The sequence below is a fragment of the Carassius carassius genome, chromosome 38, assembly GCF_963082965.1.
Source record: "Carassius carassius chromosome 38, fCarCar2.1, whole genome shotgun sequence".
In the NCBI taxonomy this organism is placed as follows: domain Eukaryota; kingdom Metazoa; phylum Chordata; class Actinopteri; order Cypriniformes; family Cyprinidae; genus Carassius; species Carassius carassius.
Window position 1 is genome coordinate 27,005,603 of NC_081792.1, and position 14,326 is coordinate 27,019,928.

Genomic DNA, 14,326 nt, shown 5'->3' on the forward strand with positions numbered 1-14,326 from the left:
TTTATGTTTTTTGGACATCTTTGGGCTTGTTTATGCATGCACATCGTCTGTGTTATTGAAGGTTGTTTTTGGGTGCTTGGGAAAAGTCTGATTTATGCACACAAACACAAGACTGTCATTTTCTATACTTTTAAAAGATGGCGTAAAAGATGTATTTAAGGCTTTTTGAAGAATCTTGATCTTATTAAAGTGGGTATTACAAGTTAAAATTAACTGTTGGAACTGGTAAGACTGTAGAAGCTGCTTGATTTTTGCATGCATTTGTTTGTTGTGATGTCTTAGGAGCTGATTTTTCTGTAGGAATTCAAATAAATTGGGCCAATTTTTGACATTGAAAAAAAATAGTGGTCCAGTTTCCTTGAATTCACCTTATATATTCACCTGAATATAGCAAATGTAAATAACGTCGCCTCATCCTTTTCCTCTAAACATATTCTCCATCACTGCATTAATAAACATGAGTTTGGTCTATCTGTTTTGAAACGATGCCCCTCAACAGTTTCAGGTTTGACACAAAGCTCTCAAGCGTTCTGTTGCCTGGCTGGTCTGTTGGTGTCTGATTGGACGTCTCCAGGCTGCTGGAGGTGTAGTAGAGCGTTGATTATGTCACAGCCCCGTTGTAGAGAAATTTGGTCCCTCCTCCCCTTCCGTCCTCTCCCCCATCCCCCCCCCCACCCCCCCCCCACCCCAGCCTACATTACAGTACGTGTGCCGCATTCTGAGTGAGAGCGAGAGAGAGAGAGAGAGAGAGAGAGAGAGAGAGAGAGACAGTCTGCCAGCAGCAGGTGGAAATGACATCATCTGCACTGCACCAACACTGCAGTAGTGTTTGAACAAAGCTGCACTGGAGCTACATTTGGAGTGACTCTTTTTGTCTGGAAGGGTAGATTTTTTTTGGTGGAAAAACACAGAATCCAATGCATACATTTAGTTCACTCCATTAGAATTAGACTCACTTTCATTCACTGTGTGTGAAACAGAACTGGTGTCAGTGTGGTATATGCAGGGAATTTGTCCTGATGTTAGCTTTCACTGTAACAAAACAACACATTATGAGCATACATACCAGAGACCTCAAGTAGCTTTTTTTTTTTAAGTGGACAAAGGATATGCAAGCAAGATGATATTTGATATAGAGATGTAAAGGTTTTTTTTTTTTTTTTTACACTTTTACAGTCTCAGGACAGTTACACAATGCAGACCTTTTTTCTTAACTTATATATATCTTTTTTTTTTCTTTTTTTTTTTATTAAATATATTTGTGTAGATGTCTAGAAGTGAATCACAATGCATTTTACTTCTGTAACATGAAATATTTTTAAATAAGATATTAAGAGTTAAACAAGATATTCATCAAGAAAAATATAGGATGGAGCTTTAATTTTTTTGTATCCATGGACACTGACTCTGAAATGACCATTCGCTGCCATTGTGAACACCCCTGACAAAGAACTGACAAAGAAATTGGTTTCAGAGATCAGTTATGACCTCTTTATTTATTTATTTATTTATATTTATTTTTTTAATAACACGCACCGATTAATCATGCTCAATAACACCGGGAACATGTGTTAAAAAAGTAAATGGAGTTTAATTTCATGGTGATTTTAAAGGCATTTGATATGTATACATAACATTCTAAATTCTCCTTATGTTTTATGCAGATAACCAGTTCAGAATGTCCATCCTGGAACGCCTAGAGCAGATGGAACGAAGGATGGCAGAGATGGCCAGTCAGCAGCAGCAACAAAGCAGTGGAGGACCATCTGAGAGCGAAGGAACTGGAACAGGAGGAGGAGAAGGAGGAAGAAGCAATTCTGAACAGGCACAGGTATCATTCTGAGCTACACTGTATTACTCCAAACTAATGAACATCACCGTTAGATTCTTAGAATTGACTTGGTTCTTGATTCTTTGTTGTAGTTCTCACCAGATCTGGGTCAGAGCCAGGGTCAAGGTCCGGCTGGCAACTCTTTTGAGAGCCGTGTGGTGATAGTTTGTGAAAAGATGATGAACCGCGCTTGCTGGGCCAAATCCAAGCACCTGATCCACTCCAAGACATTCCGGGGCATGACTCTTCTTCATCTGGCAGCCGCCCAGGGCTACACCACCCTTATTCAAACACTTATCAAGTGGCGGTGAGTATACTGATTGCATACCTGCACTAAATGTCCATTTATAGTGCATATATATCATTCATCTCATCTGTATTGTTCTCTCTGCTGTTTGTTTTTTACAGCACGAAGCATGCAGACAGTATTGATCTAGAACTTGAGGTCGATCCTCTAAATGTGGATCATTTCTCTTGCACACCACTGGTGAGTGTTGACAGGTCAGGATACCTTTATCGTGATACCATGTAGCTTCAAAATGCTGTTTGTATAGGGATGTAACGATTCGCTCAAGTCACGATTCGATCATGATTTTAATTTTTTTTAAACAATAAACGATTTTTTTTTTTTTAAATGATATTTGAGACAAATTATAAATTAAATGTGTACTTTTATTTTTGCTTGGACAAAATGTTGCACATTTCTCTGTTAAATACAAATATTACACTATAATAATAGCACTTGCATATTATTGCTGTTTTGTTGGTTTTGATTGCTTCTGTTGTCCTTATTTGTAAGTCACTTTCCATAAAAGTGTCTGCTAAATAACAAAATCTTTATATAATGTAAATAACAAAGCTATAATTTCGAAATGTAAAGCAAAACTATACGTTAAAATATCTGCATGAAACAGAAACAGCAGACAATCTTAATGAGACGCAGATTCGCTCTCTGCCAGTAGGTGGCGCTTAAAGCATTTCTTTAGTTTCCGTTGTAAACAAAGCGGCGCTGCATGAACTTTAATATGCATTATACAGAGGAAAGATGAAAAGAAAAATACCATCTAAACTTTTCTAAAGACAGTAAGTTCCCCTCAGACATACATTCTTTTAGCATCTCAACTGATATGAATCGTCACATATTTGAATCAATTTTCAACCGGCACGCGGTTAATCGTTACATCCCTATGTTTGGATGAGTTGTTTGATATAGAAGGGGCAGAGCATGGCATACAAATTAAATTCAACTAAATTTTCTTCTCTTTAGATGTGGGCTTGCGCTTTGGGTCATATGGAAGCAGCCGTGGTTCTGTATAAATGGGATCAGCGAGCTTTGGCCATCCCAGATTCTTTGGGTCGCTTACCATTGGCTATTGCCCGCTCCCGTGGCCACACCAAGCTGGCTGAGTGTCTGGAAAGCCTTCAAAGGGAGGAGCAGCAGTCAGGAGCACTGACTACAACTCCCAGCATGCCTTTCTCACAATCAACTGAGGCCTCAGCTGCTGAGGGATGGATGAATGTTTGGGGTACAGAGACATCTTCAGTTGGGCTGAAAGAAAGCAACATCACTAGCTCTGCTTCCAGCTCCAGCTCAGGTAAGAACTGGAATCTTTCATTCTATCTGAAGTGTCAGTCTTCAAAAGACTTGTATATGTATGTTAAGTTCCATACAGTTAAGAATAACCTAGTAAAATGTAGAAAGACCTTGCATGAACAAATGAGTACTTTGTAAGCAGATGGGTCAGGTTAAGAAACAGGTTTTGTACAATTTGGTCAAACAGACTTGCTTTGTACTTTTGCAGACCTGAGGAGGCCCAGGTCAGAACCATCAAGTTTCTATAGCAGCGTTAGTCATGGGGACGCCCCATTAAGCAAGAAACACAAACCCAACCCTGAGACCCTTCAAACCCAGACCAGCAAATCCTGCTCTGCCCCTCTTGGACTAGAAGAACAGGCCAACAAACCTAAAATGTGCCCTTCCAGGGAGGGTACTGTGGAGAAAGAGCAGGGAGATGGTGAGCAGTCTCGGACTAAGCTGGGCTCAACTTGTGGAGATGGCTGCTGGGTTTCCAGACAAGCTGCAGGACGCAGAGTGCCAACTGTAGGACTTGGCAAGGAAAGGCTCGCAAACAGACTGAGATTAAGAGAGATTGCTAGTGCTGGAACAATCTCCGATCTGCGGACAACCCAAGAAGATCTGGAGAACACAGGAGTCTTGCAGGTGAGGCATAGAGAGGGTACTTTGACTCGAGTAGTCTTCCGAAACTGCATCTTTTGTAGTTCTATAGGATAAAAAGTAAAGTCTGTCAGATTTGGTATTGACTAGTATTGACTTCTATCTTATGTCTCAATGGCAATATTGCCAGCAATCTTACATAGCTGTCCTGTACCCTGCTTTTTTAGGGGAACATAAACATGTACAGTTACTGGTGCAATTTTAAAAGTACACAACTTGTTTCAGAACACAAACATGATGACTTTGGCGGAAGAAGTCATTGAGGCGACATCTGATCGCATCAAGAGGGAAAACTTTGTTGCATCAGACACTACACTAGATGGCGTTGGAGTCAGCAGTACCATGAACTGGTTGGCCAGTTACCTTGGAGATGCGGAGAGGTGATTCATCAGAAAGTTGACCTATTCTCAAGATTCCTTGTTACAGTCCCTTTGGGTTCTTGTATGTAATTGTTTTCCCAATTGTTCCCAGGTTCCTGTTTAACAAGCCCCTAACTTCCTCTCCTGGCCTGGGCCCAGTCCACGGTGGAGGACAGCCGGAACTTGACGGTCCTCTTGGGAAGCTTGGTCTCCAGTCCCCCGCTGAATGGACTGCCCTCCTCAATGCCTCCCACAACAAGGAGGAGCGTGACCTGACCCAGCTGGCCTTGTCTGATCCTGAACAGAGAGAACTTTATGAGGCAGCCCGCCAGGTCCAGAACACCTTCCGCAAATACAAGGTAGGGCAGGGCTTCATCCAGGTGCCAGGTCACCCCTGAAGGTTATCAGTGGTGTGTTGCCAGTGTTCGTGATGGTCCAGTTTCAAAGGTCTTGATGTATTGTGTTGTGTTGTATGGTGTTCCTGAACTTTAGGTAAATTAATCTGGATCTTTGCAGTCCTGTGTCGTGAAAGGTGGTATGATTGTTGTGGTGTGCACTCAAAAGGCAGAGATAGGGTCACTGTTGTTGACAAGCATGGGGAAATTTGCTTGAGCTTAGCATGGCCTTGCTATAAGGAATGATTGCATTATTTCCTCCATCTGTCTATCTGTCTGTCTTAACGGGATGTGCAGATATCCCTGAGTCCACACCACATTGGGTGTTCAGAGCAGATTTCTCCCAGTGTTCCGCTGTTGCGCAGTGCTCTGAGGAATAACCTTCTCCAGGGTCTCAGAGCATATCGACACAACTTTGCCAGTCTAAAAGGACACCTTGGCCAGGCACAAAAGGAATCAGATGCCATCATCTCTGTGGCCTTGCAGGCCTCCTTGTAAACACTTATCTCTCTCCTGTCCTTTCCACCCTACCTTATCCCCCTCTTCCCCCATCCTGCAGGGCCGTCCGCTTCGGGAGCAGCAGGAACTGGCAGCTGCTGTCATTCAGCGCTGTTATAAGAGGTACAAACAGGTAGGCAGAGACCCCCAGAATTTTCTGTGTGTGCACATTTGAGTGGTCAATTATTAAAGGCTTTACAAGAATGTCTTCAATTCCCTCCTCTCTCTTCCCCAAGCTGACATGGATAGCCTTGAAGGTAACACTTCCTGCTTCATCTACAACGACTACTGCTTTTAACTGGAAGTTTGTTAGTGGTGCTTCTTTATTACTATTACTTTGTTTATACTTAGGGTTATGGATATGAACCAAACTTGTACAGTCAAAAATATTAATGCTTGCTCAAATTGCGCAGCTTGCTATGAAAAGATTAACTATTTAGCCAACTTTCCTGACTAATTAAACAATAAAACAGGCAACAAAAAAATCTAAAATTTTACACAGAAAGAGGGATTGAGGCAGTACACAAAACACCTACAGTAGCAATGTCCTAGCATACACATTCAGTGCCAAAAAATTTAGCAACTGCATAGCAACTGTCAATCATCCACAACACATCTAATATAAAGTTGATAGTGTAGTTTGGCAATGTTGATGTTTATTTTTTATTAGCAAAATTGCTAATGGAGTGGTTTGCTACAGATCTCTCTCTCTCTCTATCATGTGACAACTTTCTCTGTCCTTTTGGCAGTATGCACTTTATAAGAAGATGACGCTGGCCGCCATCCTTATCCAGAGTAAATTCCGCAGCTACCACGAACAGAAGAAGTTCCAGCAGAGTCGGAGGGCAGCTGTGCTCATCCAGCAATATTACCGCAGCTACAAAGAGCTCGGCCGGCCAAACCCACGAAGGCGAGCTACTGCAGCTGCAATGGTGCAGCACAAACTCAGGTAAAAGAACAGACATTCAGTACAGGGCAAACTAGTGCTTAAAGATATAACACATCAGATTTTATAAAAGTTTTTGAAAAACACTCATGCCAACCGCAGGTTGTAATTGGTGTGAGCACTTTGGCGCCACCACTGGCCAAACAAGAAACTGCTTAATGATTTAAACCTTTTCATGTAATACATCACATTTAGGATTAAAATGCCACCCTCGTGTATAGAACTAAGCTGAATTTAGTTCCCAAAATCTATTTGTGTGTACACATACTTGATCTAACCAGCCTTGTGTGTTCAAGGAGTGCTCACAAGGAGGGCTGCATGCATTAATGTCATTTCATTTCATTAATGTCATTAGTGTCATTTCACCCCAAGTTACGACAGGAGGCTGTTCCTCTAAAGTGTACAGTCAATTTGGATGATTTATTACGTATGTGCCAACACTTCAAATCTGATACACTGCCAAATCAACTTTTTAAAGAATGGCAGCAATCAAAACCCTGCTGTTTACTTTAAGAGACAATCTGTTGTTGACACAGCGCCAGAAAATGATTTACTTCACTAACAGTTTGAGTCCAAGTACAAATAGAAGCTTCATTATTTTTGCATGCCATTTGTTGTCATACAATCTGTTGCAGCAACTGCAGTTTGATCCTTAATTGCTGGTGTTTTCTAGGAGAGAAGAACATTACTTTTGCATATACTTGGAGTTAAGGATATGAACAAACCTCTAACACTGGTGTTGTATTAGCATGCAACATTTGTGCTCTGAACATGAACTATTACTTGAATCATCTGTCAAGCTGAGGATAGGTGTGCTGATATTTTTCTAAGCTATTAGACACATTTTGCCTTGTAGGCAATGAAAGATGCAAAAGATCCTATAGACTTTGGAGATGCTAAATGTTTGGTTTAACCTGCCAGGGAACACAACCAATAATGCTGATCATTTTGTTTTAGAAGCAGTTTACTGACCATGAGACAAGACCAGGCTGCAAGAAAAATAATGCGGTTTCTGCTGCGGTGCCGTCACAGGTAGGCCAAAGACGAGAACTTCGACCAGGTGCATTGTGTTGCTACAGCACTGTTGTTCTTTAAGCATGCACACACCAACTCTATGATATACTTGCAACTTTGAGATGAATCAGCCTTTTAATATCCTGTGGTTTAAAAAGGCACATGTCATAATCTCTCAAGCACACCAACACGATTGTCAGGAGTCATAAGACAGCAACAGACAAACCTTGGTGTTTTCATGGCTCTGTTACAAAAGCCCTATTGTGTTTGGTCCCATTTCCCCAACCCAACCCAACCTCAGTGTGTACTAATAGCTGTCTGGTGTTGTTTTGCTGTCTATGCAAAGCCCCTTGATGGACCATAGACTATTCAAACGGGTGAGTGCAGCCTCAGTAAATCAGTTCGTACCCCTCGATTTCTCTTCTTTTATCTCCCTGTCTCTCCCTTTTCTTTCATCTCGTTCTCGATTTTCTACATCTATGTACCTTGATTTCAGATTCTGCTGTTCCCTATGACTCTAGCTGTTCTTTCTTTCCCTCTTTTCTTTTATCTTATTTTCTCTATTGCTTTATGCCTGCATGCATGACGGCCGACTGGAGCCTGAGTTGACTGAGCCTTATATGAGAGAGAGAGGACTGTAGATCCAACCAACCAGCAAATACAGATGATGCATTAATTGCAAAACTAACAAAGCACTCTCTCCCCCTCTCTCTCTCTCTGTCTCTTTCTTCTCTCAATCTCTCTCTCGGTCCCTCTAAAGTCTCCTCTATTTCTCTGATGCTTATGACAACACTAAGGACTGCTGGGTAGTGCATTTGGCAATTGCATGATGGCTAAAGATATGGAGGCCTTGCTTCTATCAGGGCATGCTTGGAATAACATCCCTTTCTCTATGGGAGAGAAACTGTCTTGAATGCCTGGCTGCCTGTTTTATACATCTCTTTTAGCTTTTATAAGCTTGATTTGGGGGATGAGGGTGGGACGGGGATCAAACTGTGAGCTAACAACATGTCTGGGGGTTTAAAATGTCTTTAAAAGGTTCTAAGGTACTAAGTTCTTGCTTAAAAAGAAGTGTAGAGGTATAACATGTTGAGAAATCTAAATATTTAATTAAGAATTTGATGTAATTTCTGTGTTGTACTGTGCGTGAATTGTAGGGTTATATAATGTCATTCTTTCAAGGTTATAGTTTTAAGATGAATGGTTTACTTTAGATTATTTTGGCTATTAAGGTTTTTTTATTTATTAATATATTAATATGTGTTTGCTTTGTAATCCGAATGTAGAATATTAGTTGTAAAAAGTAGATTTCAAAGAAAACCATTTTTTCCCACAGATTTATAAAATGCCACATTTTTACTGAAAGACAGCCGCCAAAAAAGTGTGTGCATTTAAATCACACTTAAATGTGTGAATGTCATTGGATTAGATGCAGAAGTATCATCTGTGCTCAAATTGACAACCACAAAATGTTCAAAATTTTTTATTTACAATCATAATTTTAAGTCTACGGTTTATTATTTAAACCTTCTTTCCTGCTTGAAAAGTGTCCTTGTGCTATCTTTCTTTAAAATAATTGATACTTGCCTTGATGTTATGTTATCTAATGCAATGACATTAAGACATTAAGACTTATCTTTTTGTTCCTCGAGGCTTTAAAGATCTCTGTCATATATAGTGGAGTATATTTGTTGTTCTTTGCTGGTTCCAGTGAGGAGATAGTAATGAAACTGGCAGGTTAATGCTCTGTGATTCCTCTAAGAGCCCAGGATGCTTGTGAATCCTCAGGCTAACCCTGCAATACTCTTGTTTTTGGTCTATTTTCAGAGCGAAAGAATTGAGAAAGGCCAAGGAACATGAGAACGCCGCAAAGAGCCCCGTCGCAATGTAACATCTCCGAGCGGACTCTTCCTCTTCCTCTTCATTGCATTTTTACAAGAGACAATTTACGGAAAAAGCAAAAATTATTCAGGAAGCGGAACACGGAAGATCATCGGAAATGCGACGGTTGAACTCTAAGCAGCATTGTGACTAAGTTCTGCACCTAAATTGTGTTATTTCTCTTTAGGGGGAACTGAAATAAGACTATTGGGGAAATATGACATTATCTTCATGGCATTTTTGCACTCTTCATATATTTTTTTTTTTAGATTACAAAAAAGGAAGAAAAAAAATTGAAGGAAGACCAAGGAGCAAAGGCTTTTTATTCCGACCAGCGCTTGTAAAATATCAAAATATCACATCAGAAAAACATCATGCTGGAAGCCACTTCAGATTACATTTTTATATTTTGAAAGGAAAATAATACAACAATCAGTTTGGGAGAAAAAAAAAGGACAAAACCTAGAAAATGTAAACCAAAAAAAGCCCTCATTTCAGTGACCATATGCATGCAGAGTTTTTGAAATCAGGCTCTCATCTCCACAGATTCTTTTTTTGACAAATCCTGTCCGTTCATTCAAAGGGAAGCCTTCATATGAATGTAGATGGGGTCAGGGCAAAAATGCTGGGTTTGAAATATCAGTGTCTTACCTTTGTCTTTATGGGGATTTAGGGGACTTCTGATGACAACTTGGGGGATTGAAGCGAAGCCCTCTGGGTTACTGTTTTGTGTGCACTGTTTTCGACTTTCTTATGGGTCCTTTTCTTAATGTCATTTTGCTGGCCTGACTTTGTGTGTCCCGTGTTTGTTGAACTGAATCTGGATACAGTGCATGTGTTTGAGCGAAACGCTCCTGCATGCTATGTAAATGTTTTGTGTTTTATTTTCATTCATTCACATCGGTGATATTGTGGCACCATCAAACTGGACCGTATAAGCCTGTTTGTTTCTGAGTATACTGTTATAAAGACCATTATTTTTAGTTATTTATTTATTAGCTTTATTGAATTTTGTTTCTTTTTTTTCTTTAGCATAATTCAATTTTTTTAATTGTGATGGTTTTAATTAATCTCCTTGTTTTTGAAACTGACCTTTTTTTAATGTGAACTGCACTATCAATTGTGCCACAGCGTCAAACGTATATTTGCAAAGGTTATCTTCCATTTGTGTGTGTGTGTGTGTGTGTGTGTGTGTGAGTGTGTGTGTGTGTGTGATACGTTTCTTCATTGTTACTGTTGGTTGATTTCAAAGAGCTCCAAAAAGCCGCCACAAGCTTTCCCGTGGAGTTTCACTGAACATTGCCTTGACTTTTTGAAGGGTCCCTATACAGAAGCTTAAAAAAAATCCATATTTTTGACTATTTAGTGGTCCCTGTACATATGAAGATAGGTGAAGGAACGTTGATAGCCAGAAACTTTTTCCGAAGAGGATTGTATTTAAGAATATATAGTATTTTATTCATAAATTGGATTATAAAACATTAAGAGACAAACAAAAAACATATATTGTATAGTTTTCTTTGAAAGCCCAAGATGTACGGTTGTATTGTTTGTAAATATTGTAAATATTGGTTGCGAAGAAGGAGCCATGTGCATGAAACTTTAAGACGTTGAACATAATGTAAAGATAAAATGTAGTGGCAATGGTCTGTAATACGACTTCATTAGAAGACTTTATTGGAAATGTTCTTTTCACGGAGCATTCTCTAAAGCATGACATGAATCACGATAAAACCGTAGATTTAGAAGAAGAGCCAAACAAACCCATCAGACACAACTGGAACTTTCTTTTTCAGGATTAGCGGGAATAAAATAGTGTTTTGTTTTGTGTTTTTTAACCGATGGTGACCGGTCATGTGAATGATACAGGACTAAAATAAGCTTTTCCTTTGAGAAGTAGAGAAGTATCACAGTATTGGAAGAACTAGTATTGAATGACCAGACTACACTCACGTGGCCATCAGTTACAGCTGAGGTTTCTACCATAAAGAGGATGAAATGTCTCCACAGTTTTTCTTGTATAGCATGACTAGAATGTGTTTTCACATTTTATCGTCTTGAACTAAACATGAACAATGGTCTTGGATGGAGTCAGGAGGTCAAGTAGGTCTTGTAATTAAAAATGATGTTGATGTGAGGGTTGTGAATGGTTATTTCAAACAGGCGATTCCCATACACATGCTTACATGCTAGACAAATGTCACACTCAAACTGGAATCAAACAATGAGAGGGCATGAAAACGGTCATGGATAAATATTGTGAATGTAGCTCAAAACACGTACATTTCGACTCTCATCAGAATCTACGACTGCCATGTGTTCAAAGTTTAGTTTTTTTTATTATTTCTTCATTTGTTGGGGGGCTGCTACCAACATTCAAAACCCCATGGTTGAGTCACGCTGAATCATATAGGTTTCTTTCCTACATTTTGATTCTCTTTATGCTTATGGAAACAAGCACGACGTCTTTCACATATTTCTCCGAAAGAAATTTGAGACTAACTGACCCCCTGAATTTCCAAAGTGATTTCAGCTGAGGAGAGGCATCATTTTAACTTACACCAGCACATTTTGCCTGTTAAAAAAGAAGGACGAGGAAAGAATGTGGTGCTTATCTGCTGAATTATTACCTACGTAGTTTTATTTCTACTCCCCACATGTAGATCCATTGTTGTTTTAGAAGTTAAATGTTTCCTCAAAATGAGTCTCAATATCAGTATTATTATTCTAGAAAGTGCCTAAAACATTCCACCAGTATCAGGAGTGTGTTGTTCCTAAAGAAGTTGACATGAAAACCAATGGTATGCAATGCTAAAGGCTGGTTTTACTGTCCAATCAGGAGCCCAGGTCTGTTTCCTCCTCCCACACCCTTTTCACTCCCGAAGGCACCTGTCATTTTGGGTTTTTTCATCCCCTGTTCATTCCAATTCTGTCTCCCAAAAGTGATTCGTTAAAAGATTTTGAGTGACCCAATAACATACTATGCATACTTTCATTATTTCTGTCATTTTATGTGCTTTTCTTTCTCTTTTTCCATGTCGGATCTAAACTGGGCCAGGAAAGTAGGACATGCTCGGTGAAGTTGGCACATTATATAACAGTTTTATCCAGTTGTTAGATTCAAGTCATAGCACAACTCTAAGCGAAGGTGGTCGACTTTAATGTCCCTTTCCATCCAAATAGTATTCTTCCAACTTGAAATTTCAGGAATCATAAGCAAAAGTCCTCAGAATTCACCAGGAAAAGCTGTTTATGGATCACCAGGTATATGTATCTCAGTTTGGGTCATTCATCATAGGGAAGGGAAAAATCTGCCTCCCTTTTGTAGTTCTACTCAGGGTGCTAAAACAGGGAGAGGGTGTTTAGCATGGAGACTAGATTAGGTTAGGTTAAGTCTCCAGGTTCAGCTCAGAATCAACGGGACAAACCACTGGGAATATGTACTTCCATGTGTACATTACTACAACATTCGCTTTGTTACAAACCACTGCTTTCAGAGACAAGACTGTCACTCGGGTAACAGGATAGGCCGTGTATGTTTATAGAGGTTTTAGACCATTTTTCCAAAACTGAGCAGGTATCCTCATTCATGCAGATATCATCGCTCATTTAGTATTGCCATATCCCCATGGGATTGGGAATGCATAAGTATACCTCAGCGCCAAATACCTTCAGAATAAGGTGGGAGATCCCGTCCTCTTATGAAACAGCTCAGTATACGTACATCCGGATCATGCTTTCCGTATTTTTGTCAGATAAGAGAAATATGCACTTTGTACAGCTCACCATCCAAGTTGAATTCCCTCTCCAAGCCCTGGTAGGTTATAAGTGCATTTGTATGTGCTTTATCCCGACGTATGAACATGGATGACCACATGAGCACATGTAAAGCTTTTAGCTGAGCGAGGGAAAACACTACTGGTGCAGTTGGAAGTTTGTACGATGTCCTAAATCCTCTCTTTGGAACTCCGGAAATGCAGGTTAGGCTTAAACAGAACCCGAAAAACCACTCGATTATAAGCTTCTCACTTACAAGTACAGAGCAATAAACACTGTTTTAGACAAGCTCTTTAGATTGAAAGAATATGGATAAGTCAAACATTTAAAAAAATATGATGATAATAATAATAAAAACAAAAATAGAAAAAAAAAAAATTGGGACATGCTTAGTTCACTTCCTCTTATGCAAATACAGGTACACAGGGAGAGGTGTTCAGTGGTCTGTGGACATTGATTTCATATTTCCCAGCACTAATGCACGTTTTCATCATTTTAAAATGAAGAATAGAAAAAAAAAAAGATATAATATGAGCCCATATTTCTTATAGGGCAGTGGGCTTTCAACACTCTGCATGTGAAGCTAGTATTAGACCTCTGTTTTCCCTTCTGTCTCTCTTTCTTTCTCTCTCTCTCTTTCTCCTTCATACCAGCTTTGTGCTCCTTGTATCCTCCTCCTCCTTTTCCTCCTCTGATGATTTTTGCCTCATGTGCTATTTTCTCTGCCGTCTCCCTCTTACTGTCCTTCTTGTGAGTTTTATTTATTTACTTAGATTGATTTATGTTTTTTTTTTTTGGTTTTGTTTTTGCTTTGTAACTGTGCATGTCAGAGCATCAATGAATTGTTGGATATGTTTTTAAAAAAAAAAGAAAAAAATATTCAGCTGCTGAAGCCATGCAAAGCATTTTGAATTGCCCTTAAAATGGGAAATGTTTTCTGAATGCTTTATTTTATTTCTGCTGTAAAATAAAATCTTAAAAGAGAAATGGTGCTCATGTTGTCCTTTTCTTTTTTCCTTTTTTCATAACATTATTTCTAAACTCCATCTGCTATGAAACAGCGGTTCACACAAACACACAATCTCAGTTCCCTTCTCATTACTGACATAAAAAAGGCTTACCATAATTAACTCTATATTTACACATTAAGAACTACATAATGAAACATTCAATATGAAGTTACTTACAGTTAACTATAATTAAATCTATATTTTACATTTATATAATTATATTCATTTGATTTCACATTTTTAAATATAAGCAGTGAAATTACAAAACTTTAATTCTAATATTAAATATTACTAATATAATACACAGTATATATTTATTTTAATATTATTTACTTACGAATATAGACATAAAACTATTAATATGATATAATAAATAGTA

At 39.0% G+C, this 14,326-nt stretch overlaps 1 protein-coding gene across 11 annotated transcripts in view; it reads left to right on the forward strand.

Moving 5' to 3' along the window:
* Positions 1 to 13,924, forward strand: part of LOC132119677 (calmodulin-binding transcription activator 1-like) — a 304,884-nt gene extending 290,960 nt beyond the window's left edge. For 4 of the 11 annotated variants that reach the window (XM_059529841.1, XM_059529848.1, XM_059529847.1 and 1 more), the window contains 13 exons: positions 1,665 to 1,831; positions 1,924 to 2,138; positions 2,240 to 2,318; positions 3,099 to 3,426; positions 3,634 to 4,052; positions 4,293 to 4,447; positions 4,539 to 4,785; positions 5,381 to 5,452; positions 5,556 to 5,576; positions 6,069 to 6,268; positions 7,223 to 7,297; positions 7,626 to 7,656; positions 9,107 to 13,924. In XM_059529841.1, the coding sequence (XP_059385824.1) occupies positions 1,665 to 1,831; positions 1,924 to 2,138; positions 2,240 to 2,318; positions 3,099 to 3,426; positions 3,634 to 4,052; positions 4,293 to 4,447; positions 4,539 to 4,785; positions 5,381 to 5,452; positions 5,556 to 5,576; positions 6,069 to 6,268; positions 7,223 to 7,297; positions 7,626 to 7,656; positions 9,107 to 9,139 (2,042 nt within the window). In that variant the 3' untranslated portion in view covers positions 9,140 to 13,924. The remainder of the gene's footprint in view (positions 1 to 1,664; positions 1,832 to 1,923; positions 2,139 to 2,239; positions 2,319 to 3,098; positions 3,427 to 3,633; positions 4,053 to 4,292; positions 4,448 to 4,538; positions 4,786 to 5,380; positions 5,453 to 5,555; positions 5,577 to 6,068; positions 6,269 to 7,222; positions 7,298 to 7,625; positions 7,657 to 9,106) is intronic. The other 7 variants (XM_059529845.1, XM_059529851.1, XM_059529843.1 and 4 more) reach the window with 6 other exon arrangements.
* Positions 13,925 to 14,326: the final 402 nt, after the last annotated feature.